Genomic DNA, 27,230 nt, shown 5'->3' with positions numbered 1-27,230 from the left:
AACTCCTCTGCTTACTCAACATGAGTGTTAGGCTGAGACATCAACACCTGACGCCATTTATCTGGCTTCAGCGCTTCCAGCTGCGGATGGACCACCATCATAAACTCGAGCCGGACTGCTTCAAATTTTCTTCTTGCACTGACCTGGCTGGTGAAGACTCCAAGGCTTTTTTTAATTACCACTGATGTCACCCAACTAGTTCAATTCACAGGCAGGCAGGCAGGCAGACTTCACCACTTTTGACCTTTTCCATACCAACAACCTCTCAAAGATAATTAATTTGGAAATCTTGTTTTAGGTTTCCAAGTTAATTATAGAAATGCAGGTTAAGTGTGTTCATAGATAATTCAGATTTGTGAGTTAATTTAACTTGGTATACAAGCTTTAATAAAATAATTGCCAACTGTAGTCCTTAAATTGTTTATTTATTCATTTAGAGTTTGTGAAGCAGTTTTCCATTTGACCAATAATAGTGGTCCTCTTGCTACATCAAGATTTGGTGATAGGCTTTCTCCAATGCAGCCTCTCCTATTATTCTCTTTCTAAGTTGGATTACTGTTTTAAATATTCTGATCCCAAAGTGTGTTCAGATCATGTCAATAAAATTATTCTGATAGGAATGAAATCCTTCATCCAACCTAAAATTTCATCCTTAATGTAAACTTTGTTTTTTTTATAAATGTGCTAAGGCTGTTCAAGATAAGAAAATAACATATCACAACTGGCTTGTACAAAAAATCTCTAGCTTTGTTTTTTGCACACACGAAAGCTTTAAAGTGTTATAAAGTTATTAATCAACCCAAACTCAATTTTGAGCAGGCTACATGAGGAAACTAGCATTTTGTCTAAACAGTAGTTGGGCCTTCTACCCTCTTGCCAAAGCTAGCAGCTGCAATATCTGCCCATTTATATTTCCACCTCTGTTACAACCTTATGATTCTACTGCTCCTCAGCTAAAGATAAAGCTGACTTAACAGCATCCTACTTTTCTTCTAACTCTTGTATCAACAAACTTGGCAAATCATCTCCTTCCATACACAATTCCCTGAATTCACCACCTCCCATTATCTTCTGACAGAAGAGTATTAGAATTTTGAACAATCTTGATGCCAAGAAAAGCTTCAAGGTCCTGATGAAATATTTCTGTTTGTTCTCAAAACCTACACTGTTGAGCTTGTTGTCATCTTTTCATTTTACATTTTCTTATTCCACTGATGTTTTTCTTTCTGCTTGGAAATTTACTCGTATCCATCTAATTCCTATAAAGTGTGACAAAACCTTCCTATTCAATTACTGCCCCATTGCGCTTAACTCCTACTCTTTCCAAAGTAATGAAAAAATCCATCAACTGCCAACTATCTTAAGACCTTTAGGCTTATCAATGATCACCAATGTGGATTCTGTCAGTGTTGAAACACTGGTGTTATGGTGATATATTGGCTCATATTACTTATCTTTGGACAAATTCAATGAAAAAGTTTGGTAAAATTCAAGAAGTTGCCCTTGATATTTCTACAGCTTTTGAGTGTTTGGCATAAAGACTTTCTAAAAGCTCCCATCTTATGGACTGCCAACTGTTTTTGGCAACTAGGTACCCAGTTTTCTTTGACTACCAGTTCTTCTTTCTGCTCTTTTCCTCCTGTAAATTAATGACCTTCTTCCACTGACTGGAAATCCTATTCATAATTTTGCTGATGACTGCACACTCAGCATATATTCTACCAAACCATTACACACTTGAGTATACCATTACACTACTTGAGTAGCCTCCCCTTGCACAAACATCAACTACTTAAATATCCACCAACAATTCCTTAAATTCTGATCTTCAGATAATTCACCAATGGAACAGAGAAAACTCAGTTAACTTCAATCCTTCTAAAACTTAGTCCTGTCTTATTTCTTGCAAAAAAAGAGGCTATCATTCCTATATTCATCTTCAATGAAACTCCAACATCTAGAAAAAATGACATCTCTGTTAGGGATTAACCTGACTTTAATCTACCCAAGTTCTTTTCTTTTGCCCTATTTACAATGATTTTTGTTCACAGTTGCTGTCTGTCACTGGTCCTGTTACTCCTGGTCAGGAATCTGTCTTCATTTCCTCTCCTACTTTCGTTCAGTCCTTTCAGAATTTCTCACTCTGTCTTTGTTAAAAGACAGACAATGATTGTCTGAATTATAAACCTATTTTGTATTTATCGATCAATACCTATACTTAACTTTGGTGCCTACATAGCCAGGTGGGCAGGAGCAGTAGTACGTAGCATTCGCTTCTTGATTAGACTGGGTTCGAGCCAGTGACCACCAAATACGGAGGATGTGGAAGGTCAGGGAATAACCACCGCATATCCCCAGCGCGGATAAAGGGTGACGGTTGGCATCAGGAAGGGCATCCGGCCGTTAAAAAAAAAAAAAAATTCGTGCTAAAACAATAAAAGCGCTGACCCCATATACATGTATATATAATGGGAAAAGGTGAGGACAAACCCCCCCCCATACTTAAATAAACTTTATTAAATTCATAATTTCCAAATTCTCTCAGAACTTCAAGCTTCTTCCCTAAATTTGTTAAATTCTTAATTTTAAGGGAATGGATCCAAAAATTTACTTGTTGCTATCAGCCTGTTAGCACAAATTGTATAGGCTATAACATTTTGTCTCAACTGTTCACTCCATATTCCTTTACCATGAAATTTGACATTTTGTAAATATGTTCATATTTTTTAAATAGTAATTAAATTTACATTTAAATAATACCTTTGTTTTCTTTAGATTTTGTGGTAAAATATACTCTTTACTACCTTTAATGTTTATTTAATTCTAATCAAAACTTGAATGTTATGAACTCTGACAGAGAATAACATAAGTTATGTCATTATTTTGTAAAATTTATTGTGTTGAACACCGCTTCATGTCTTGGACCGACTGGACATTAATGGTTAACTTTTTTTTTTTTTTTTGAATATGTAATAATTTCTTTTGTATAATTCTGCATATTTTTGTATATTTTGTATCTGTATAATTTTGTAAATTTTCTGTATAATTTCTTTTGTTGCAAACAGTTTATATAACAATTTGTTTAAGGTTGTATAATTTTCTGTATAATTACTTTTCTTGCAAGCAACTTTGCTTGCAAGAAAAGTAATTCTTGAGTATCTTTTCAACTATTTCAGGTTATCTATCTCTAAACAAAATTTCCTTCAAATTGAATTCCTAATTTAAACTGAAATGGTTTCTTTTGTATTTACTTTTTTTTCCTGCCTACAGAATGATGTCCTCTATCACCATAGTGAAACACAGTGGAGTTGAACTGGCGTTCCAGGTGCCACCATTCATCAGACACATACTATTACTACTACCACTACAAGCACATGCAAACATTACTAGTTCATAATAACTGCAATGATACTACACCAACTGTTACAAACTTTTATAAAATAAAATAGTATAATGAAAACCGGATAAAATTAAACTGGTAATAAAATGAGATACACTGTCTGTACAATAAAATAAAATATGGAATATACAGGTAACCCTCAATATAACACGGTAGTTTGGTTCCTACTAATCTCACGTAATGTGAAACCATGTTACACGAGACTAAAAACCAGTACAAAAAGGGGGATTACATTCCAAAAGCTAACAAAAATACACCATTTTTTTTATAATGGTCGGAAACTAAATTTTTATGACAGTAGTAACTTAAATAGTAATAAGTGAACAAACATCTTACCTTACAAACTGTGATACATATATGTCAGATAATGTACGTTCATTTAATTTTCTCTCTTCATTGCTGCTAAGCACAATTAAACGAGAATGTTTTCTCTGTTGCAGAATATCTTCACCTTCTGAAATTTCTTCTGCCGCATCTAGATTTCGTATACCTTCTGTAAAAAATCAGTAATCTGGGTTTGTTTGCTTTTGCTCGATAGATCTTTGTAAATTTCTTGTTATGGAGCTAAACATTTTTGAAGCACCCTTTTGAACTTGGTGCTCCTTTCAGTAGAAGGATCTGCATTCAAAAAATAAGATTCTAATTGCTCATTTAAGTTTATGCCATCTCATATGCTTTTTAGTGAAAAATTTGGAACTTCACAATTTAACTGCACTATCATCCTCTGAATTGATTTGGTTTAACTCTGATGACATTTCCACCAAATCCACTTTACCAGCTTCTTTTTCAACCAGTAATTTGTGAACATCTTCGGTAGTCATATCATCAAAACCTTCCCCTCCTACCAACTTAGCAAGTTCTACTATCGCACAGATAACATTTTCTGCCGGTTCAACCATATTTCCTGAATGAACTGACTCTGGCCATACATTTTTCCAACATGCATTTAAAGTTGACGATTTTACTTCTTTGAGCAATAGAGCTATGATTCCAATGCAGTCCACAATTGAAAAATGTTTCCATGCCTCCATCATTTCAATAGATTTGGAATCAGTTTTTTCCAAAATCCATTGTAACGATTTTATGATGTAATGAGTTTTAAAAGTAGATATAATGATCTAATGGCTGATCTAAGGCTTGATCTAACGGCTGAATTAAAGAAATTGTATTAAGTGGTAGGAACATTACTTCAACATTTGGATGACAAACTTTTTGGATGGCCTGGTGCATTATCCAATAGTAATAAAACTTTGAAATCTATATTTTTCCACTTTAAATAGTTTTTCACAGCTGACACAAAACAATTTAGAATCCATTCTTTAAATAAATTGGTAGTTACCCAAATTATACCTAATTTCCTTTGGAGTAATTTATGGATGGAATTTAATTCACAACAAACTTATTACAATTATTATTACAATACGCTTCTTAAGAACAAAGTTCAGTAATATATACCCGGAAAAATTGATCAAATAAAATCCAAATTAACTTTACAAAAACCTTAAAAGTTACGAACTGCATGCTTCGAAATCACAATCTTTTATGCTCTCAAACAAGCACAAGTTCAATAGCAGAACCTAACGCAGGGATTTCCCAATAATTGTTGGGGTTTTTTTTTTTTTTTTTTGGTTTTTTTTTGCATAATGATTAGTGATTTAACAGCGGGGATTTGCAAAAAAGAATGCAAATGTTGAAAAATTACATTCAACATAATACAGGCTTTACCCCACACAAAAGATCAAAAACACTGTGTTATGCACGGTTTTCCGCAATTCTCTAACCATGTTATATAAGAGGATTGCTGCAATTTATTAATAGTTTTAGAGCGAAACTGTGTTGTAGAAGTACCATGTTATATGGAGGATGCCTGTACAATGAAATGAAATAATGCAGATCATGAAATAAAAGCGATAAAAACACAACTGTAGCTTTCAGAGGTGTCTGCCTCCTTTATCAACAGTAAAGCTTAACATACAGCACATCCTTAAATATCAGGAGGATCACAGTTTACAGCACATGTTACCACAGGAGCACGGACAGTATTCTCCATATGTGCACTGGAACCGGAAATGGTTCAGGAGCATGCCAGGTGGAACTGCTCATTCCGCCCAAGGACCACAGCTTCAAAGAGGGAATGAATATGGATTCCCTTGCCTCTATTGATAGTGTTACACTCAGAAGAGCAAATTCGCAAGCTCGTGAGCCATTTGTGGTCCCAAAATCTGCACGAATGGTGGTAAAAAATAACAGCTTTGTCACAAGAGATTTGATGGTTCTCCTCCCAAAAATGTTCTGCCACAGCAGATTTCCCATAGTCTGCGATCTTTAAATTGGTGTTTTGTTTCACCAACATAACACTCCCCACAATTATGTTGGTGAAACAAAACGTCGATTTAAAGAATATATAGGGGAACATATTAATGCAATAAATACTGCGAACTATGGGAAATCTGCTGCGGCAGAACATTTTTGGAAGGAGAAACATCAAATCTCTCCTGACGAAGCTGTTATTGTTTACCATTGCCAAGCCATTTTTGGACCACAAATGGCTCAGGAGCTTGCAAATTTGCTCTTCTGATCGTAACATTATCAACAGAGACAGGGGAATCCATATTTATCCCCTCTTCGAAGCTGTGGTTCTTGAATGGGATGAATTCCACCTGACACACTCCCAAGCCATTTCCAGTGCATGTATGGAGAATACTGTCCATGCTCCTGTGGTAACACGTGCTGTGAACCATAATCCTGATAATATTTAAGGATGTACTGTTGATAAAGGAGGCAGATGCCTCTGAAAGTTACGGTTGTATTTTTATCGCTTTTATTTCATTGTATATTCCATATTTTATTTATTGTACAGTGTATCATATTTTATTACCAGTTTAATTTTATCTGGTTTTCATTATACTATTTTATTTTAATAAAAATTTGTAACAGTTGGTGTAGTATCATTGCAGTTATTATGAACTTGAACATTCAACTCCAGAGGCCTATTTGAAGAATTGCAAACATTACTATTTGCATGTGTCCATATATGGAGTCAATAATATTTCAGCATCATATCTACTTCACTAAGGTTCATTTCAATAAAAGCACTATGTGACAGTTATGCAGCAATAATACATATCACATTTTTAAGTTTACGTTATTAAATATATATATTACGTTACCGAGTTTACCATTACCCTTATAGAGTTGTAAGTTAATTATCACAGTTAATATTATTATCTACTAACGCCAACCTACATGATTCAAAATTTCGAGATACCTATTTACCATTACACTACAAAGTTACGAGATAAGATATTGGTGCCAAATCACTGATACAAAGGTTCTATGTATATTAAGTAGTAACCTACAAATATCTCTTGCTAAATTTAAAAATAAACCAACAAATGTGACTAGGACCATAAAACTATATACAGAATATAATTTAATATGGTAATTAATTCAATAAAATGGCAAAATTTTTCAAAAATGTATTCATTCTTAGAAGCTGAAAATTCTTTGTGGAAAGAATTTTCAGCAAAACTTCGTGGACTAGCATATGTGGAAATTCTCAAACCAGATTTTTGATTAGGCATAATGTTTAGGAGGTTGTCAGCTTTTAAGATGGTGTGGGGATAATGAATGCATTATTATTCATGTTGTGGAGTAATGATATTAAACACACTGAACTGAAATTTTGAATACAGGTTGATCATGCTTTAAAAAAAAATGCTGAATGTTAGATTAGAATGTATCTGCAACTCTGCCCAAATGCAATAGGAGAGATTGTGTGCTGAAAGACTTGTGGTTTGAATGAAGAGGGAATCTGCAAGCTTCTTGGCAGGGTTTTTGTTTTAATCAATATGACCTACACTTGTAGGCAGAAAGAACACATTTTGTACAGATGAACATATTTGAAAAAAGGCTATTCAGGGTTCTCTATCAATAGAACTAAGGAGGCCTTAGGGGTTCAAGAAATTGAAAATTAGGTGATGGGGGTAATACAGATACATGCTTATCTAAAAATATGGGTCAAAGTAATGCTTTCACAAATCAAGAGCTCTTGTTGACTGCCTCAACAACTGTGATATTTGCAAGGTGTTGAGGGTAGAACAGGCAATGTTCCAAATGAATGGAAAGCAAATGCTAAGGGAAACAAGCTTAAATAACTTCAAGGGATGTGTCAGCATAGCAAACTATATAGGAATATTTACTCTGAACTGTATCTACAGTAGTCAAGAGAATCAATAAAATGAGCAAATTTGAACTCCCAGTAAAGACAGCTAAACACTTACATAATAGAGCTAACAGAAGCATGGTGTAATCCAGAAATTTGGTTTGGGTTTTATTGGCACATCAGCAACTGAGGTTATAATGCGTTGTAATCCAGAAATAGGAGATGATGAGTTTTGAAGTGTTCTGAACAATGAATTTAGGAAGGCTACGGAAGACTGGACTGATGGGTCAGTTCTGCTTCTCATCAAAAGAAAGTTTAAGTACAACAAAAAGTTTTCACAGATCCAGAAGTTACACATGCTAGTATATAATTTGTGTGGTGTGATTTAGTTTGCAGTATAAAAAAAGTATACTGAGAGTTATGTAATCTACAATCAGATGATTGTAAAGATTATGACAATAACAGCCTCCACATGCAGATAGAATGGGCAAGGATCACCGATAAAACAAAAGTTTCTTTTTATGGGAAATTTCAATTTGACCCTTATTGATTGGAGCAAGCAGAAGGGAAACAGTGAATAAAATTTAAGTCAATCAGATGATTATTATTTGTATTAACCCGTTACAGAAAGTACTTGGGGCAATAATATTCTAAATCTCATCAACCACAAACAAGATAATGTCACAGGGCTGACAGCACACAAATAATCAGCAGGAATTAATCACAAAGTTCTAAATTTGATAAATAATGGGGAGAGATGTCACAGTTGTTGAAAGCAAAGAATATTATAACATTTCTATGGGAAAACCATGTTTAACCAATTTGGTTAGCTATTTTGACAGTCACTCACGAACTAGATGTAAAAAATTATTTCAACTTTTTTCAACGAACTACTTGACTCTGTCCCAAATGAGAAGTTACTGTAAAAGATGGAACATGTTGCAATAACAGGGTGGTTGCATGGTAGGGAGCAGAGGGTTGTGATCAATGGTTACTCTTCAGATTGAGCTAACACGTGCTTTGGGACAACTGCTGGGACCGCTTAAGGAACAGCAACCGCCCAAAATAACTTATACACTTGGTAGGATTAGATTAAAAACATAGAAGAAGAAAGAGATCTGGAAGTAATGCTACAGTCACAAATGAAGCAGTGTAAACAGGTATCGAGGAAGGCCCACGTTGTCCTACCACTGGTTATTGAATGTTTGTAGAGATAGGGAGGTCATAATCCCCCACTTCCATTGAATAAGGCAATTTGAAGACTAACTTGGAATACTGTGTCCACATAATGGAGACTGTAGTAAAAAGAAGCCATCAAGTTTCTCAAAAGGTTCCAAAGACAGGCAATGCTTCTAGTGAGCTTGGCAAAATGGCACCTGTTATGAGAAAAGACTTTTAATATGTGGGCAACAGAGCTTGATAACTACACACCTCAGAAGCAGCCTAACTGAGGTATACAAGGCTCTGGAAGTAGAAAGTAAAATGAATGAGGGTGCAATTTTCACTATAATAAATGATTCCCTAATTAGGGGACATATATTCAAATTCTTCCCCGATGGTATTCTCCACCTTGTCGCGGTGGGGGGGGCTTGCGTGTCCCGATGACCCGGAGAGCTAAGTCGGCAGTAGCTTACCTACTGGTAGGGCCTCCCAAGCCGGAGAGGTCAAAGGGTAGGGGCCAGACTACGAGAGATCCCCCGGGCCTCTCTCTCGAGAGATAACCCTCCAGGTTGGGGGTTGCTGCAATGGGCTAGCTCCTCGTTCAGTGTAAAAAATACACAAATGCTAAAACACCTACAAGTGAAAATGAAAATGGACTGCACTTTCGGTAACGACTCGGCAAACTGAAAAGGACTATGATTTTGGGATGCTGGAATATTCAAAGCCTTTCAACTAAAAGAAACTTTCTTTCGGATGAATTGCACAAATTCAAGTTAGACATCGTCGTGATATCAGAGACAAAGAAAAAGGGATGTGGAGAGGAAATAATGGGAGAATACTACCATTTTTGGAGTGGAGTTGATAAGAGTGAAAGGGCAAGAGCAGGAGTTTCTATTGCTGTTAAAAAGAAATTGAGACACAACATCAAAAACTGGCAATTTATTAATGAAGGAATGATCTCATTGGAACTGAAAATATACGGGAGAGAAATATGTATTTTGGGAATATATGCCCTGACTAATGACACCGCCGATACCTTGAAGGATGAATTTTGGGAGGATCTGATAGAACTAATAGAAAAAATTCCTAAGAACAAAGAGATATTTCTAATGGGAGATTTCAATGCAAGAGTAGGAACTGAACAAAATAGCAAAGTTATTGGAAGATTTGGAGAGAAAGAGAGGAATGACAATGGAGATAGACTATGCAATCTTTGTGAACAGTTCGACTTAATATAAACAACACATTTTTCCAACACAAGGATATCCATAAATATACTTGGTCACAGGAGGCAAGACAAATTAGATCAGTTATAGATTACATTATTTCAAAACATTCAGGGACATATGTATTGAAAGATGTCAGAGTTTATAGAGGAGCTGAATGTGGATCTGACCATTTTCTTGTTAAAACAACACTGAGGTGGAACTGGATTAAGAAAATATGTGTGGACAACCAACAATGCAGGGAAGGAGAAATTCTACAAGTGGATCAATTTAACAATGACCTACTCCAGGACAACAGCATTAGAAACAACTTCACCCAAAGACTGGATGCTGCAATTAACATAGAGATAAAAGGTAATACTGAAGAAATCTATGAATATTTAAAAAATACTGTTAAAAAAACAGCTCATGAAATCCTAGGCAAAAAGAAGGGCCAAGGACCAAAAAAGACCTGGATTACAGAGAAAGTAAGAGATGCTGTAGAGGAAAAGAAACTTGCATATCAGAAATGGCTGGGTGATAGGAATGATGCATATAGGAACATTTATGTTGAAAAAAAGAAAATAGCCAATCGGTTGGTAGAAGAAGCGAAAAATGAAGAATGGGAAAGGAAATGCACAACTATTAATAGCAAATTGGGGGTTCAAGCAATCAGTGGAATCATGGAAGGTCCTTAAAGACTTGAGAAAACAGAATAAACACAATGCTGGTTTGCAATTAATACCTTTGAAAGACTGGACTGAGTACTATGAAGGACTTTTAAAAGAAGACCGGGAAGAGTTCAAGACGATGGAGGATTTTGGTATAGAAGACTCGGGCTTAAAAGCTTCTGTTAGGGAAGTGGAACTCCTGCTAAAGGAAGGAAGGAATGGCAAATCACTTGGACCTGGAGGAGTTTACATGGAACTTCTGAAATATGGAGGAAGAGGAGTGGCTGTTCTGATACAAAAACTGTTAAATAGTATACTGAGAGGAGAAGAAATACCGAAAGAAATGATAACAGGATATATTACATCAATTTATAAGAAGGGCGATCGGAAAAGCTGTTCAAATTACAGAGGAATATGCGTCCTGAACCCGCTGTTAAAGATCCTTGGAAAATGGATCAGGAACCATTTAGAAGCCTGAATCGAGGTATCAGAAGAACAAAGTGGTTTTTCTGCTGGGAGGTGAGGTCATGTATAGATCATACCTCAACAGTACAACAGATCCTTGAAAAATGCCGATCAAAAGGGGAAAAAATCTTTATGATTTTCATTGACCTTGAAAAGGCATATGACAGTGTTCCAAGAAAACTCTTATGGGAAGCACTGAAAGAGGCAAATATTGATGGACAACTGATTAACATTATTAAGGCAATTTACAGGAATAATAGATGCAGAATTAAAGTGGGATCAGCTTTGTCACCTGAATTCCACACTTCAAAAGGCTTATTAAAAGGTTGTTGCATGTCACCAACACTTTTCAAAATTTATATTGACATCTGCCTAAGATCCTGGTCAAAAACATGTAATAAAATGGGATTGCCGATTAATAATAACACCTATATTCACAATTTACTTTTTGCAGATGATCAGGTGGTGATAGCACAAGACTTAGAAGATGCAAAGTATGCATGCCGTCAATTGTTTGAGGAATATAAACAATGAGGTCTTCTTCTTCTTCTTTAATACTGCCGAATGGCGTTTGCGACTTCGTTTTGATATTGTTCTCTGTCTAGCGCTGCGTGTAGAATTTGTGCTGTTGTCATGTGAAGCCAGGTGTTGATGTTATCTAGCCATGCCATTTTCGGTCTGCCTGGGTGTTTCTTGCCTTCGATCTTTCCCTCCAGGATGAGTGGTAGTAGGTGATATTTTTGTTGGTTCCTAGTGATGTGACCTAGGTATTTGCATTTCCTGCTGATGATGGTTTTGAGCAGGTCCCGTTCCGTGTGCATGTCCTGCAGGACCTGTGCGTTGGTTATCTTGGCTGTCCACGGAATTTTCAGCATTCTTCGGTAGAGCCACATTTCGAAGGCCTGGAGCTTTTTTGTAGTGGCTGATGTTAGAGTCCAGGTTTCTACACCGTAGAGCAGTATTGGCCAGATGTAGCATTTCAATGTGCGTAATTTGAGCATGATGCTCAAGCTTCTGTCGGTGAGGAGGGTTCTCCATTTGGTGAACAAGCCTGCCTGGCTTGTTCAATTCTGCTTTTGATTTCGACCTCATGGTTCAGCTGGTCATCAATGAGTACTCCGAGATACTTGAAGCGGTGTATTTGCTCTAATTTTTCGTTGTTTAGTTTGATCGTGATTTTGCTTGCAGTCCTGCTGACCTTCATCACCTTTGTTTTCTTTTTGTTGATTCGTAGCCCCCATGCTTGGCTTTCTATGTCCACTTCGTTCAAGATGGTCTGTAAATCTTGTTCTGAATCCGCTATTAGTGCTGTGTCATCGGCATATCTTAAGTTATTGATGTAGTGTCCGTTAACTTTTATGCCGGTGTTCTTGTCAGCCAGTGTTTGGTCGAAGATCATTTCCGAATAGATGTTAAAAAGAATGGGAGATAATGGACAGCCTTGCCGGACGCCCTTTTTTATTGGAATTGGGTCTGTCAGGTCGTTGTCATAGCGAAGCCAGGCTGTTTGATTCCAGTAGAGAGTTGTAATAAAGTTGATATCATTGTTTTCAAGCCCACGTTTTCTCAGTCAATTTTAGCAAGACTGAAATGTTGTCTTCAGGGCCAGGACACATTCTAAATATTGCAGGTTTTAAAATCAAACAAGTTGATAAATTCAAATATTTGGGATCAATCTTACAAAGTGATGGATCATCCCAAGCAGAGATCAATAAGAGAATTATAGACGGCAGAAAGGCTATCGGCATGTTAAACTCTGTTCTGTGGAGCAAAAATATCCTAAATAAAACAAAGAAACTTATATTTCAAACGATTGTACAAAGTCTTCTATTGTATGGAGCGGAAACCTGGACATTGAATAGGCGAGTGAAAAACAAATTGCTCTCCACAGAAATAGATTTTTGGAGATGCTCAGCAGGAACTTCTAGAAGAGATAGAAAACGGAATGAAGACATAAGGGAAAAAAATGGAAGTGAAAAAGACTATTATTGACACCATCAAAAAAAAGCGTCTAACATGGTATGGACAGGTAAAACGGATGCAAGAAAACAGATATCCAGAAGAAGAGGAAGAAAACAGGAGAAGAGGAAGACCTAGGAGGACATGGATGGATGGATGGAGTACGGGAGTGCATGACAGCCAGAGGCTTAACCAACCAAGACACCTTGAACCGCACTTTATGGCGGGAAAAAATTCCTAAAAAGAAATAACTTGTAGGCTGAGGAAACCCATTGTAAATGGAAACACTCCTCTTGAAGAAGAAGATATTCAAATTTCACAAAACTGGATTGCATAAAATTCTTTTAGCCAGCAAGTTGCTGATTATGGAAACGAGTTTCCTCCATGGGTGGCTGAACATAATGGCTTTGTTAAATTCAAAAGGTCAGCTGGATAGGTACCTACATGAGGAGTTTATTTTTGTATTAATTTAGGTATTTTGTATTGAAACAGGTAGTTTTTTTTAATTTTTTATTGACTATTTTTTTTTTTTTTTTTTGGCAGATGTAGCAAAAGCCTCTGGCTTCCTTGCAAGGAAGCCAAAGGCTTATGGCTAATTATTCATTTATTATAACCAGAAAAGTAATGCTTCCTAAACAGATGACCAAATACACTTGCATCACTGTAGTAATATCACATACAGTAGAATCTAGATGTACAATTTAGATTTAACTGCATATCAATACAGATTGTCTACAATATATAGTTAGAGCATAAAACAGTTATTTGTTATGAATACACTATTTATAGGAAAACACTTTTTTTTTTTTTTTTTTTTTTATGAAAACCCCAAACACGAAAAGGTATCAAAACCTATAGTATTTAGTACCATGCATGGGTTGAAGGAGAAGTATGGGGAGAGGGGGATGCCGGAAACTTTGCTCTAGAGACTAAACATGGGTTTCACCACTTCAAGCCTCCAATAAGAAAAGTGGTGGTATTTCACCGGTTGATGAAAGTTGTTGTTGTTGTTATTTGGTTTTTAGGAGCATTAGCAACTAAGGCCATATTGCTCCGGTGCGGTGGTCATTCCCTGACCTTTCCGCATCCTCCGTATTTGGTGGTGACGGGCTCGAACCCCAGTCTAATCAAGAAGCGTGTGCTACGCACTGCTGCTCCTTCCCACCTGGCTACGGAGGCGCCTGTTGATGAAAGTCATCTACCACCTATTCATGAACACTTTTCACTATTTATGTTGTACATGCAATTAAATACTTTGTCTGACTAAATACAGTCAGTTCTCGTATAGCACAATAGTTGTATTCCTAGAAATCCTCGTGCAATGCAAAATCGAGCAATATAAATAACAGGCCCTATGGGAAAAATAAGGTGCCGACCACCCAAGATTGAACACACATTTGTAACCAAAACATTACCAAACTCAATAAATAATCGTAATAAAATATTGCTAATGCTTTTGCTTCTATCGTAAGCAAACTTGTTTTTTTGTTTGATTTTCTATCCAAACAGATGACAGCCGTTCCATCTCTTCCAATTCTTTGTCTTGATCTAATGGATTTTAATTACACTTTCAGTTGTTCCTGATATGAAAGTTGTTTTATTTTCTCTGCATTCTTTCAACTTCTCCACGTTACCTCATTTAGGCCAGTAGCACTTGCAATATCACATGGTCTTTCATTTCGCTGAAAGCGTTTCAAAATTTCATATTTTTCTCTATCGACAGAGGGGGACTGGCCATAAGCCTTACCAGGGAAATCCTGGTGGGCCAGAAGCCGGTGTGATTTTGGCCATAAACGCTGAGGCCGTTACAAATTTTCAGGGGTAAGAATTTTTCACCCAGTCCACCTCTGTTTATTGATATTGCTTTTCTTTTTCTCTCTAAATCTGTAGTGTCTTCACCGGACGCTTCCTTTTCACACCTTTTAAGTATTTTACTCATTTTTAGGGAATAAAGCACAATTACAAAATGAGGAGGCACACTTGATACACATAAACAAAGCTGCACGCATGTAGCAACTGAATAAACAACACCGTAAAGGCAGAGACACACTAACACCTCACTAGCTCACATTTTACTAAAGCACATTTCTGGGGGTTACTACCATAAAACAATAAAAACTATTTACAGCTGCGCTTCTGCCAGTGGAAACTGTTATAAACTGGTAGTAAACTAATTGCATTTGCGATAATACCGATAGCCAGAATTGTGTAGTTTTTTTACGTTATTATGGCGAAAAGCGTTTCCCCTTTCCTGATATAAAAAACAAATTCATTTTCAGAATCTTATCTTCATTCCTATCGTGTTGCGTTCAATTGGGGTGATTCCGCATTTGCCATTTATTGTAAACACAAAGGCGAATCGTGCATAAGCGAATTCGGTTTGTGTTATATACAATATTGCTCTTCTATTTATAAATCATGTATGATCGAATTCATGTAGTGTAAACACGTGTTATACAAGGACTGACTATATGCTGATCCGTCATGTAAATACCCTTATGCACTTCTTTTGTGCTTTCTTCCATTACAGAAGTTCTCCTTTTGAGCAGATTACCTGCTCCACAATTGCATAAATCACAATCCGACATTTGAGTCCATCAATTATGGTCTCCACACCAGCCTAATAAATATATTTAAAAAAAAATAATAAATAAATAATAATAATAAAAAAACAGAAGAAAGGCAGACAGCCTCAGCAAATAGAGACTCAACTTAGCACATAGAAGACTGTCCACACCAAATTCAAATCCTTTGAAAAAATTTTTGTGTCACAACATTGGATATAGTGAAGGTGCATTTATTTTCGATTCATTTATGCTTTGGGCCCAAGACCAGATTCCAGCAGTAAGGATAGTCTGATATAGTGATAGTAGTAATAAAGTACATGTAACCAGTTGTCAGATTCCTCACAAATCAAAATCCAATGTAATTTTGCACTTAAAGGACCATGCCCAGTCAGGAGGAATTTCAGAAAAGTGCCAAGATAGAACCAAGATTTAACTACTTTGTTAAGGGTGAAGTCAATCTTCTGAATGCTTCAATTACTAGATCTTTGGCAGAGTCTGACCACTGCTCCTGCCAGATTTTTATCAGCCCACTCCAGCATCTGGACTTTTCTATTTTGGAATCAGCTTATGGGTTGATCCTCCGTAGCCGAGTGGGCAGGAGCAGGAGTGCAGTAGCACACGCTCTTTGAGTAGACCGGGGTTCAAGCCCCTGACTGCTGAATACGGTCGATCTGCCAACTCGCACTGGACCAGCGTGGCAGATTATGGTCCATTTCCCTCAGCATGAATTGTTCAGGAGGCTTCCATCCTGCAGTGGGTTGATAATGGCTGCACTTTACTTTACTTTTTTATGGGTTGATCGAAATGTTAATTTCGACCAACCCCTGCATTGCTGTTTCTGAATGAATGAACAATGTACAGGGGGAAGAGATCCAGTGATAACATGCAGGGCCATTGTAGACATTATTCTGCAAGCATGTCAGATGGCTAATAGCATAGCCTCTGGATAGTGTACAGCTTGTTTTTGAATATAATATTAGTTGTCTCACAATACTAGGCACCAGCACCTTACGTTATTGGAATGAATACAGCCTTATAGTACATTTGTAGGACTTTGCTTTTTAGACTGCAGATATCGATAACCATGCAAGTAAATTTTTAGTTTCTTGGCCATCTGTTTAAAGTATGGTAAAAGGAAAGCATATTGTCAAGGGTGATACCTAGGTACTTGATTTGAAGGGCCACTGGAAGAAACATCCTGCTGATTTTAATGGTAATTGGTCTACCAGAGTGAAGCCTACCCTCAAGGAGAACTATGTTAGACTTAGAGATAGAGGGTGAATTTGTTTTCCAAGGAGCAAGAGGATAGTTCATTCAGAGCAGAATTAGCAGTAATTTTCACCTGGGCCTTGCACTGCCCTTGGAAAAGGATAGTAAGGTCATCTGAATATGCTATTTGGTAAGTGTTTTTAAATTGTTTCTGCAGTGATCCATCCAGGATGATATCCCAAAAGAGAACTCAGGATGGAGTGATGCTTGGCCTTATGAATTGCATATCTGTTTAATATGCAGCTGCATATTAAACAGTAGAACTGTCTGGGACACCCAAGGAAATGAAGCTTTTCAAAAATGCTTGAGAGAAAGAAAGAGAGACTCTCAAAATCAATGAAAATGGCAAGCATGCTTAGAATCAGAGGATTAAATTTTATAAGTCAACAAAAGCATTTTTGCAGAACCTAAATGGACAAAAACTGTCTGCCAGAAAAAAAGAACACTAATGGAAAGAATTCTGCCTGCAATGAGACATTCCAGGATCATGCCCAGGTTGACAAGTAGGACAATGGAATGGTAGGTCATTGTGCCTGAGAGGGTTCTTATCTACTTTTAGTATGTTTTTAGCAGAGCTGTTTTCCAGCAGACTGGAAAGGTTTTAACACTTCTTGGAGTTAGTTTTATCAAGTGGAAAGCTCTACCAGATCTCATTAGTGAAATATTGAGTGTTTTGGGTTCCTGATATTAGAGTTAAGTGGAAAATCCAGGGCAAGGTTATTAATCAGTTTAGTATAGAGTTTACAGTTTCAGCCCATGTAACTGTTTCCAAGTTATTGTTGAGGAAAATGTTATAGATTTCTGGCAAATTTGTTTTGTTTCATAGAAATCTGTACATTATTCCTGGGGCTATTATTTCCAGTTGTTTATACGGTTCTGCTATACTGTAATTTCTTTGCATAGTTATTACTTCAGAGTACTCTTTCTTGAGGGCTATATCTTAAGTCTGACAAACTACTTCATGAAGTGGCCACATTTTTCTCTTCTTTGAAAGAAAAAGAATGTGGAAGATCCTCCTAGCATGTTGTACAACAGTTAGTTTGTGCATCCAACAGGGATTGGTTCTGGGAGTAAGGTTTTTTTTTTTTTTTTTTCAGATTGATTTATGTTGCCTTGAAAAGGGTACTTTTCATTAGGTTGGAAAGTTCAAAGGCTGAAAGAGATTCCAGATATTAGCTAGCCACTCGGGAGAGAGTACTTGGTTAATGAATGTAGTAAATTTATACCATCTGACATTCGTGGTAGCAAATTAGTTAATTCATGTGGTTTCCTACATTGCTTCCATAAGAAATGGAAGCAAGGTGGGAAATTGAAGACAAAGGCTACAGTGGGTCCACTCCATTTTGAATGTCCCTGTCCTTGATTTTATTTGCTATATTTTCAGGACAGAACTCAATATTTAACTCACCCTGTGTTTCTAAAGGTGAAAGGATTCTCAGGTAAGTTGAAAGTACTTAAGGTGCTATATTACCTCTATTCACTGAGAAGGCAATATACAGAGAGATGTGAACTAAATTCCGGACCACACAGCCATATTACTATATGATAATTTCCCCCCCCCAACTACCATACATGATTTTTAACAACCATACAAAATTATCTGTCAGGCCCCCAGGTACTTACAGAAAATGTTAGGATGGCAAAAGCTGATTATGAGAAATCATTGGCAAAGAGAGTAAAGAATGAAAAGGAATTTTTCACAAAGAAAAATATAAGAGAGAGAGAGAGAAAGAGAGACTGACCTTTGGACTGGAGTTGTGCCATTGTACCACTAATACATAAAGGCAGTTCTAAGAGTGAAGTGTGTAACAATAGATTTATATCTAAATAACAGCATCATTTAAATAGAAATGGAATTCTAAAGGAAACAGTATGATTTTATATAAAAAAAAAAAACCATGTTTAACGAAGTTAGCCATTTTTATAGGCACTCATGAGATAGATTTAAGAAATAATTTCAGGATTGTTTATTTGGATTGTAGCAAAGCTTTTGAATCAATCTCGCCAAGAGGATACTGAATAACCTGGAATATGTTAGGATAACAGAAAAGATTCTTAGACAGAGTGCAAGGTGGCTGCAGTGCAGGAGGCAATGCTTTGTGATTAATGGTTACTCTTCAGATTGGGCAAAGATGAGAAGTGGGGTCCCTTAATGATTGGTAATGAACCACTGTTTCTGATTTTCTCAAATGATGTCAACAAAAAGACAGAGAGTGTGATGTAAAAATTATCAGATTACATTAAGAGCAGTTGATGATCAGACCAAGCATTATTTCTTCAGGACAACTTAGGTAAGTTTCAAAGATTGTCAGAGAAGCAGCATATTTTAATAAAGCAAAATGCAAGGTTTTATATTTGGAGAACAGCAACTCCAAAATAATATATATTTTGTGGGTTGTAATATGAGCCAACATGAAATCCTCTGCACAGTGCAGGTAAGTGGCAAGGAGGAACCATGCTATACTATTTATTTTTAATTGAACATTTTCTTGTACAGATAGGGGGGTCATAATTTCTATGTATAAGGTAATTGCAAGACCATACTTGGAATGTTATGTCCAAGTATGGAGACTGCACCAAAAAGAAGAACTGAGTTTCTTGAAAGGGTCTAAAGACTGGCAATGGTAGGTGAGATTGGCAAAAGGGCCTCCATATGAGGAAAAACAAAATGTGAGCTACAGAGTTTAGTAACTAGGCATCTTAGATAAGACATAATTAGGGTCTATAAGGCTTTGAGAGATGAGGTATAATGAATAAGTGTGAAATTTTTCAGTTATAAATGGTTCCAGAAGTATGCCATATATTCAAATTATGATGGAAAAAGATTAAAATAGATTGTTGGGGATTTTCTTTTAACCAGTAAGTTGTTGGTTACTGGAATGAGTTGCCTCCGTGGGTAGCTGAAGTTGATAATTTGAGGAACTTTAAAATTCAGCTGTGAGAAGGAAGCCAAAGGTAGTTTAGGTTTATTGTTTTTGATTGGTGCACAAAAGCCTGGGATTCCTTGTAACTAATACTAATTATCGTAGGCATATTCTACTGAATTTATTATTTTATATATTTTTGCCCATACAGATTTTTTTTTTTTTTACCATATAGACTCAGTTTGGCAAGTATACTATAAAATAAAATATGTATTATTAATAAAATAACATGGCCGTAAACTTAACTCCACTTATCTAGCATAATGGTAGAAATTTTCTAGAAAGCTATTTCTAGAAAAATTTTCCTCTATGCTTTACTATGGGAAAAGCCCCCCAAGCATACAACATCTTTATTAGTTTTAAGGATTTCAGTAAAGTAGTTTCTTTATTAGTTCTTTATTAGTTTTAAGGCTTTTGTTAAAATCGAAGTGTTTTCTGATAAAACATCGCCAGATGAGTAATCTGGCCAGTTTTAGTAAAAAAATAACGGAAAATAAACACTTCGATTTTAACGAAAGCCTTAAAACTAATAAAGAAACTACTTTACCAAAATCCTTAAATCTAATAAAGATGTTGTATGCTGGGGGGCTTTTCCCATAGTAAAGCATAGGGTTAAATTTTTCTTGGAAAACCTCAATGAATTACAGTTAGTTTTTCACAAAACCTCGCCAGTTTACATTTCTAACGTACTTTTACTAGAAACCACTGCTACTTTACCGAAATCCTTAAATATAATAATTGCTGGATATAAAAGGTTGCTATTCTTCCCTGTACAATATTATTTTGAGTTTGTACTGTATTTCCCACTTAATAAGCTCATACAGTGAGATATGTTTCTAATAAGAGCAGAACAATTCTTCCTGGATCAAGTACAATGAATAGATGGCAAATGCAGAAGCAGCATGGTCAGCACAGCTTACCATAGCTGTGAACACTCTCCTGTTTGTACCACTTTTACACATAGCATTGCCTATCTATATTATGACAGAGTCGAGAACACACTGGAGAGTGTTCACAGCTATGGTAAGCTGTGCTGACCATGCTGCTTCTGCATTTGCCATCTATTCATTGTACTGGATCCACAAAGAATTGTTCATTCCACAATGTACCACACATTAGGCTGAGATTATGCAAGTTTGGCAGCCTTGGAAGAGACAGAAAACTCACAATAATGATCTTCAAACTAGTCCAACATTACAGCTCAGTGCTACAGAGACTGCTCTTTCCAGGAAGACAGCCACCATAAACAGGTGCACATGGTCAAAAATGGGCTTGAATGAATTTTCAGTGATGTGCACTGATTGCAAGACAGACCAAGGTCTCACATCTTAACATGCCACAAACCATTAATACTGCTCTGTAGAACACCCTTCATGTTGCTAGGTTTGAGAATCTCAACTTGAGTATACTACACCTGCATTTGTCCATCCACATGTTGCAGTTGAAAATAGAATTCACCAAACCAGGCAACCTGTTTCCAGTCATCCACTGTTTAATGGCTCTGCTGCTGTGTCCACTGTATGTGCATACAAATATCCAAGATGAAATGGATCAGGACATCCCACATTGTATTGAATGGTCAATTAGCTCCATTATGGCACATTTGTTCAGCTAGACAAAGTTGGATTCTTCTCTTGCTCCTTTGATCAACAATGTATGACTAGCCTGCATGGGACCTCTGGCTATGGTTTTTTCACAGCTGGCCCACTCTTGATACACACAAGAGAGCTGTACAAGAACGTCAGACAAGGGAAAGATTGTGTCATAGCATATTTCTAGACCAATCTTTGCATGAAATGCCAGTCTACTGAATACTGTAATGCCATGTTCTGCCCTTGTAGTACCTGTTGTAGGGACAGTGCTGTGCTATGAGGTGGCGGCAGCAGCAGCAGATGCCTTATTCGAAGTCACAGTTAGAGAGACCCTAATGTAAAGCTATCTCAGTGTACATTGAATACCATTATATAAAGCTAGTGAATTATACATGAATGATGTTGTATATACATCATTATAAAGTTGTTAATCTTTGCCAAACAAAGATTAACAACCCATACTAGTATTTTTTTTTCCTACATATAAATAAATAAATTTTCTGTTTATACTCCGGCACGACAACCAAGTCAGTAGAGTTTACAATAAATTGTCAATACAAATATTTATCGTATTTAGTAGTCACGGGCTTAAACCCCGGTCCACTCAAGGAACATGTGCTATGCACTCTCGCTCCTGACCACTGGGCTACGTCAGGCCTATCATCATCATGATAGGCCTGACGTAGCCTATATGGCATTAATATTCCTTAACCAATTGCCTAGATATGTTTTTTTTTGGTAGTTGTTGGCGCATCGGCTTCTGAGGCCATAATGCACCTCCCCAGGTTTTTGCAGTACTTTGATCCAAGCCCGAGGCGGGATTCGAACCCGCGACCTTAGGGTTGCCAGACAGGCACTTTACCCACCTGGCTAGCGCGGTCGGCGCCTAGATATGTAATCAAATAAAACTTGGTAGGAAAAATTCACTGAGGATAATGCATAACATTTACAGAAATTACTACATTTTTTTTAAAAATATAAAAATTTCAATGGATAGGATAAAAATAGAAAAATAAAACTTTACCTGTTGTGGAATGTAACAATAGCTGAAAAAGCACGAGATTTAATTCGAAAACACATAAGACTAACATGCCAGTATATCCACTTTTTTATCCTGTTGGAAAAGTTAAAAAAAGAGAAAATCCTATTACTGAAAAAAAACTCAATTCTCAACACTGATAGAATAAATGTATGTAACCAAATTATGTACATGAAAGTCGCTTCACCAAATATGCAATAAACATCCTCCTATTCTATTTGTGCGAGATCCGTTATACTTAAAAAATGTCAGCTATAGCTGATTTTATGAAAAATGATGAATATACAACAGTCAATAATAGATCAAGACAATGTACATCACGTTGACAGGTCATGAGGGGTCAGAAATCCTTGTCTGCTTCTCATTTAGCATGAAAAGCAGACAAGGATTGAATTTCGCTAATTGAACTAATCTATAATGGCAACTAATCTAGAATGGCATCTATATGACTAAAATGAAAATTTTACACTGATTTAACAAGAGATCTATTTAATAATAAGATTACACTCTGCAAATCAGAATTTCAACAAAAAAGGTTAATACACCAATGTACACCAATGCTAATAAACCAACTTGATATTACGAACGCCACGGTATTTAATGTTATAAAAATAACAAGTTTTGCAATATATGCTTTCAGAATTTAAACAAAAAAAGTTAATAAACCAACTTGATATTACTAACGCCACAGTATTTAATGTTATAAAAATAACAAGTTTTGCAATATATGTATAAGCATTTCTTTTCAGGTGTAAACACCGATTTCCCCTCGGGGTGTGTTTTCTTATTTTTTAGAATATTAGAACCCTATAATACTCTAGTACGGTAGATTTTCAAAATAACGACATCTTTGGGAATTCAAGGTGCCGAATTCGATTTTTCCGTTATCTAGAAAGTTTTATTTTCAATATATTTAATGCAACAATAATGAGGCTAAATAAGAAATAGAGAGACTGAGAATGTAATTTTATTAACTGCACATAAAAACAAACATGTTGACAATCTAGTGTTATATTCTGCCATTAATACACTCCTGCTTATGCCCCCCTGATCTATTTTCTTTATTATATCAAGTTTAGTCTGCATGGCAGCACGGTGGTATCGTCACCATCCTCCCCACGCCGTATAGAAAAGGCCCAGGTTTGAATCCCATCAATGACGCGAGGAACTTTTTTCATTCTGTGGCTGAATTAGTCAGTCTCAGGTATAGGTAGTAATGTTTATACCCCCAGAAACTAAAGTTTTTCATCCAGTAAAACAACAAATCGACCAATGTTGTTGTTGTTATGGATTTTTTGCCACAAGGGCCTCCTGGGCCATATAGTGCCTTTTCATTATTAGCTTGTGATTGAATTATTAATATAATTGTTATCAGAGGCCATTATATACATTTATTAACAGGAAATACATTTATTAACTTGTTAACAGGAGAGACTGCTTCTACAGCGATGGGATACACTTAAATAGAAAGGGTGCAGGAATATTTGCTGATGCTATCGAGGCAGTGTTAGGTGGGTCGGAAAACTGCTAGCTTGGGGAGAGACAAAGACCAATAGATTGACAGGAGCCACTGGCAGAGGTGAAAGAGATTCTTGCACTGCTTCTATTCGAATGAGCAGAAGCCTGAAAAACAAGATGCAGGATATTTCAGAGACTGTGGGAGTCATTGCAGTACAAGTAAACACATGGGTTGTGTTAGTGTAGCTAAGAATAGGAACAGTTGCATGTATAGTTGCGTGTACACCAATGCTAGGAGTTTTTGGTAAATAAACTTTATGAATTTGAGGTATTGCTCAAAGCATCAAAGGCAGATATTGTTGGGATACCAGAGACGTGGTGTCACACAGATATAAGGAATGCAGAACTGGAATTTGGGGAGTACAGCGTCTACAGAAAGGATAGGAAGGGAGGAGGGGTTATGCTATTAGTTAAGAAACACATAAAAGCCAAGGAAGTGAAGCCAGTCAGCATCGCTGGACAGTATAGTGTCGAGTCAGTTTGGTGTGACATAAGCATTGGGAGATCAAATTTGACAGTAGGAGTGTGTTATAGACCTAATGACTCTGATGAGTATAATAAGAAACTGTACAGGGAAATAGAGTGGGTCAGTACATCAGAGAGTCTTATAATGGGGGATTTTAATTTCCCAGATATTGACTGGAATTTGAGGGCTGGTCACTCACACACTAGCAGGGCTTTTGTGGATTTATTGGATGATTGTTTTCTACATCAGCATGGCAACTAGAGGGAGTAATACTCTTGATTTGATTATCAGTAGTGATTCTTCATGCATTAAGAATCTGCAGATAAAGGAACCACTAGGTGGCAGTGATCACAGTGTGCTGAAGTGGGATTTACTCAAAGAGGTAATTACCATCAGGGATAAAGGGAAGGGTTATTGCTTTCGTAAAGGCGACTACGATGGTCTGAGACAGTATTTAAATTCTATACAGTGGGACCAACTGAAGATGTAACCAACAGCAAATTCAAAATGGGAAGCATTCAAAGAACTTATCTTGGAAGCTACTAAGCTTTACATACCAACTAAGAAATATTGTTCAAGGTTTAGGCCTAAAATGTCAGATGAACTAATGAGACATATGACCGAGAAGAAAAATGCATGGGATACATATAAATTGACATGTGACACAGAAGCCTATGACAGATACAAGTTGATCGGTAACCAAGTTACAAAGGAGGTTAGGCAGTCGAAGGCAGATTACGAGAAATCTTTGGCAAAGGATGCAAAGAAAAACAGCAATGAATTCTTTTCTTATGTAAACTCTAGAAGGAAGGGAATGAATCAGATTGGTCCACTTGATATCGATGGGTCAACTGTTGATGATCCTGCTCAGGCAGCTAACAAATTAAATGAATATTTTGCATTGACATTCACACATGAGGAGTTATTCAGCGAGGGGAATGCCAGAGGTGTATTCAACTCTGGCAGTAAGCTAGAGAATCTTGTAATAACTGAGAGTAAAGTGGAGGAGAAATTGTTGAAGATAAACACAAGAAAGGCACCTGGGGTGGATGGGATCTATCCAGTTATATTAAAGGAGGCAGCACAGGAAGTAAGCAAACCCTTAGCCATAATTATGAGAGCTTCCTTGGACTCTAGGGAGGTACCCACAGACTGGAGATGTGCAAATGTGACCCCAATTCACAAAGGAGGATCAAAGACCGACAAGTAATTATAGACCTGTGAGTTTAACTTCTGTTCCAGGAAAATTAATGGAGGCACTGGTTAAAGAAGCACTGCAGGATCTTCTAGACAAGACTTCAGTTATAGCTCGGAGACAGCTTGGTTTTGTTAAGGGGAAGTCTTGCCTGACCAATTTGATTCGATACTATGATGCAGTCACAAAAGAACTGGATGCAGGAAATAACTTTGATATTATATACTTGGATTTTAGAAAGGCTTTTGATACTGTTGTACATGGAAGACTGCTGCACAAATTGGAGCAGTGTGGCATTGGAGGCAAATTGCTGCTATGGATAAAGGGGTGGTTGAAGGGGAGAAGACAGAGAGTGGTAATCAATGGACACTGCTCATCGTGGACTAATGTTATTAGTGGAGTCCTTCAGGATTCGGTGTTGGGTCCATTATTGTTTTCTGTATTTATAAATGATATTGATGATGGTATATCAAGCTTAATGTCCAAGTTTGCAGACGATACAAAGGTTGGCAGGGTTGTCAAGGACGCTACTGATGCTATGCTGCTACAGCAGGATCTGGAAAGGTTGAGCAGATGGGCTGAGAGGTGGCAAATGAAGTTTAACATTGACAAATGTAAAGTACTACATATGGGAAACAACAACCCCAGAGCAACGTATCAACTCTGTGGTACTACACTCAGAGAGGTGGAGAATGAAAATGACCAGGGGGTAATTGTGCAGGCTGATAGGAAGTTCTCTGAGCAGTGCAGACAGGCTGCAAGAGTAGCTCATGGTGTCTTGTCAATGATATACAGGAATTTTTCTAGCAGGGATAAGTAGGTGATTATTCCCTTGCATAAGGCAATGGTCAGGCCACACCTTTAGTACTGTATACAGGTCTGGAGGCCTCATTTCAAGAAGGATGTAGAGCTGCTGGAATGAGTACAGAGAAGGGCAACAAGATTAGTGAATGGAACAAAGGGGTACTCTTACGAAGAAAGGCTTAAGTTTTGCGAATTACAATGTCTGGAGACTAGTCACCGGCTAGGTGATCTGATAGATATGTATAAAGCCTTGAATGATTTGAGCATGCTCAATGCTGATGGGATTCTTCCTCTTGCTCAGAATAATCACCTGAGAGGGCATGAATTCAAATTGAGGAAAGACAGATGTAGGATAGACGTGCAGAAATTTGCCTTTAGCCAGCAAGTAGTTGGTTGGTGGAACAGACTTCCATCCCTTGTTGTGGAAGTTGATAGCCTAAATAAATTTAATGCTCAGCTGGACAGGTATTTTGAACGCACGGGGGAGTGATATGGGAGTGTGTTTTTTTTTTTTTTTTGGCCGATGCTGCGTAAGCTTGCTTTCTTACACCATATGCCTCTATTAATGCTAATTAAGTCCAATATACCTTCATCAATATCATTGATAAATACAGAAAACAATACTGGGCCCGAACCCTGAGGGACTCCACTAATAAAAATCAACCCCAGGGGCTCACATCTGGTGAGTATGGGCTTGGCAAACCCAGGGTCCTGAGCTGGATATAATCATTCTTCTCTTTACTGCTTTCTTGATGATTCCCTACTTCTGATTCTCTGTCTCTCTCTCTCAGGGTAATGCGGGAATTTTTTTGGCTGGTGCAGCATAAGCC

General features: G+C 37.0%; 1 protein-coding gene across 2 annotated transcripts in view; it reads right to left on the bottom strand.

Annotated features, from left to right (window-relative positions):
* The window catches only part of Gpat4 (Glycerol-3-phosphate acyltransferase 4), a 326,719-nt gene that overhangs the window by 133,837 nt on the left and 165,652 nt on the right, over positions 1 to 27,230 (bottom strand). Inside the window, exon 8 of one of the 2 annotated variants that reach the window (XM_090384714.1) lies at positions 22,403 to 22,492. The exons of the other annotated variant lie outside the window; for it this stretch is intronic. Coding sequence (XP_090240840.1) covers positions 22,403 to 22,492 — 90 coding nt within the window. The remainder of the gene's footprint in view (positions 1 to 22,402; positions 22,493 to 27,230) is intronic. 2 annotated transcript variants of the gene reach the window in all.

The sequence above is a fragment of the Mastigoproctus giganteus genome, chromosome 11, assembly GCF_048544385.1.
Source record: "Mastigoproctus giganteus isolate SK-2022 chromosome 11, ASM4854438v1, whole genome shotgun sequence".
In the NCBI taxonomy this organism is placed as follows: Eukaryota; Metazoa; Arthropoda; class Arachnida; order Uropygi; family Thelyphonidae; genus Mastigoproctus; species Mastigoproctus giganteus.
This window is presented reverse-complemented; position numbering and strand designations above follow the sequence as displayed.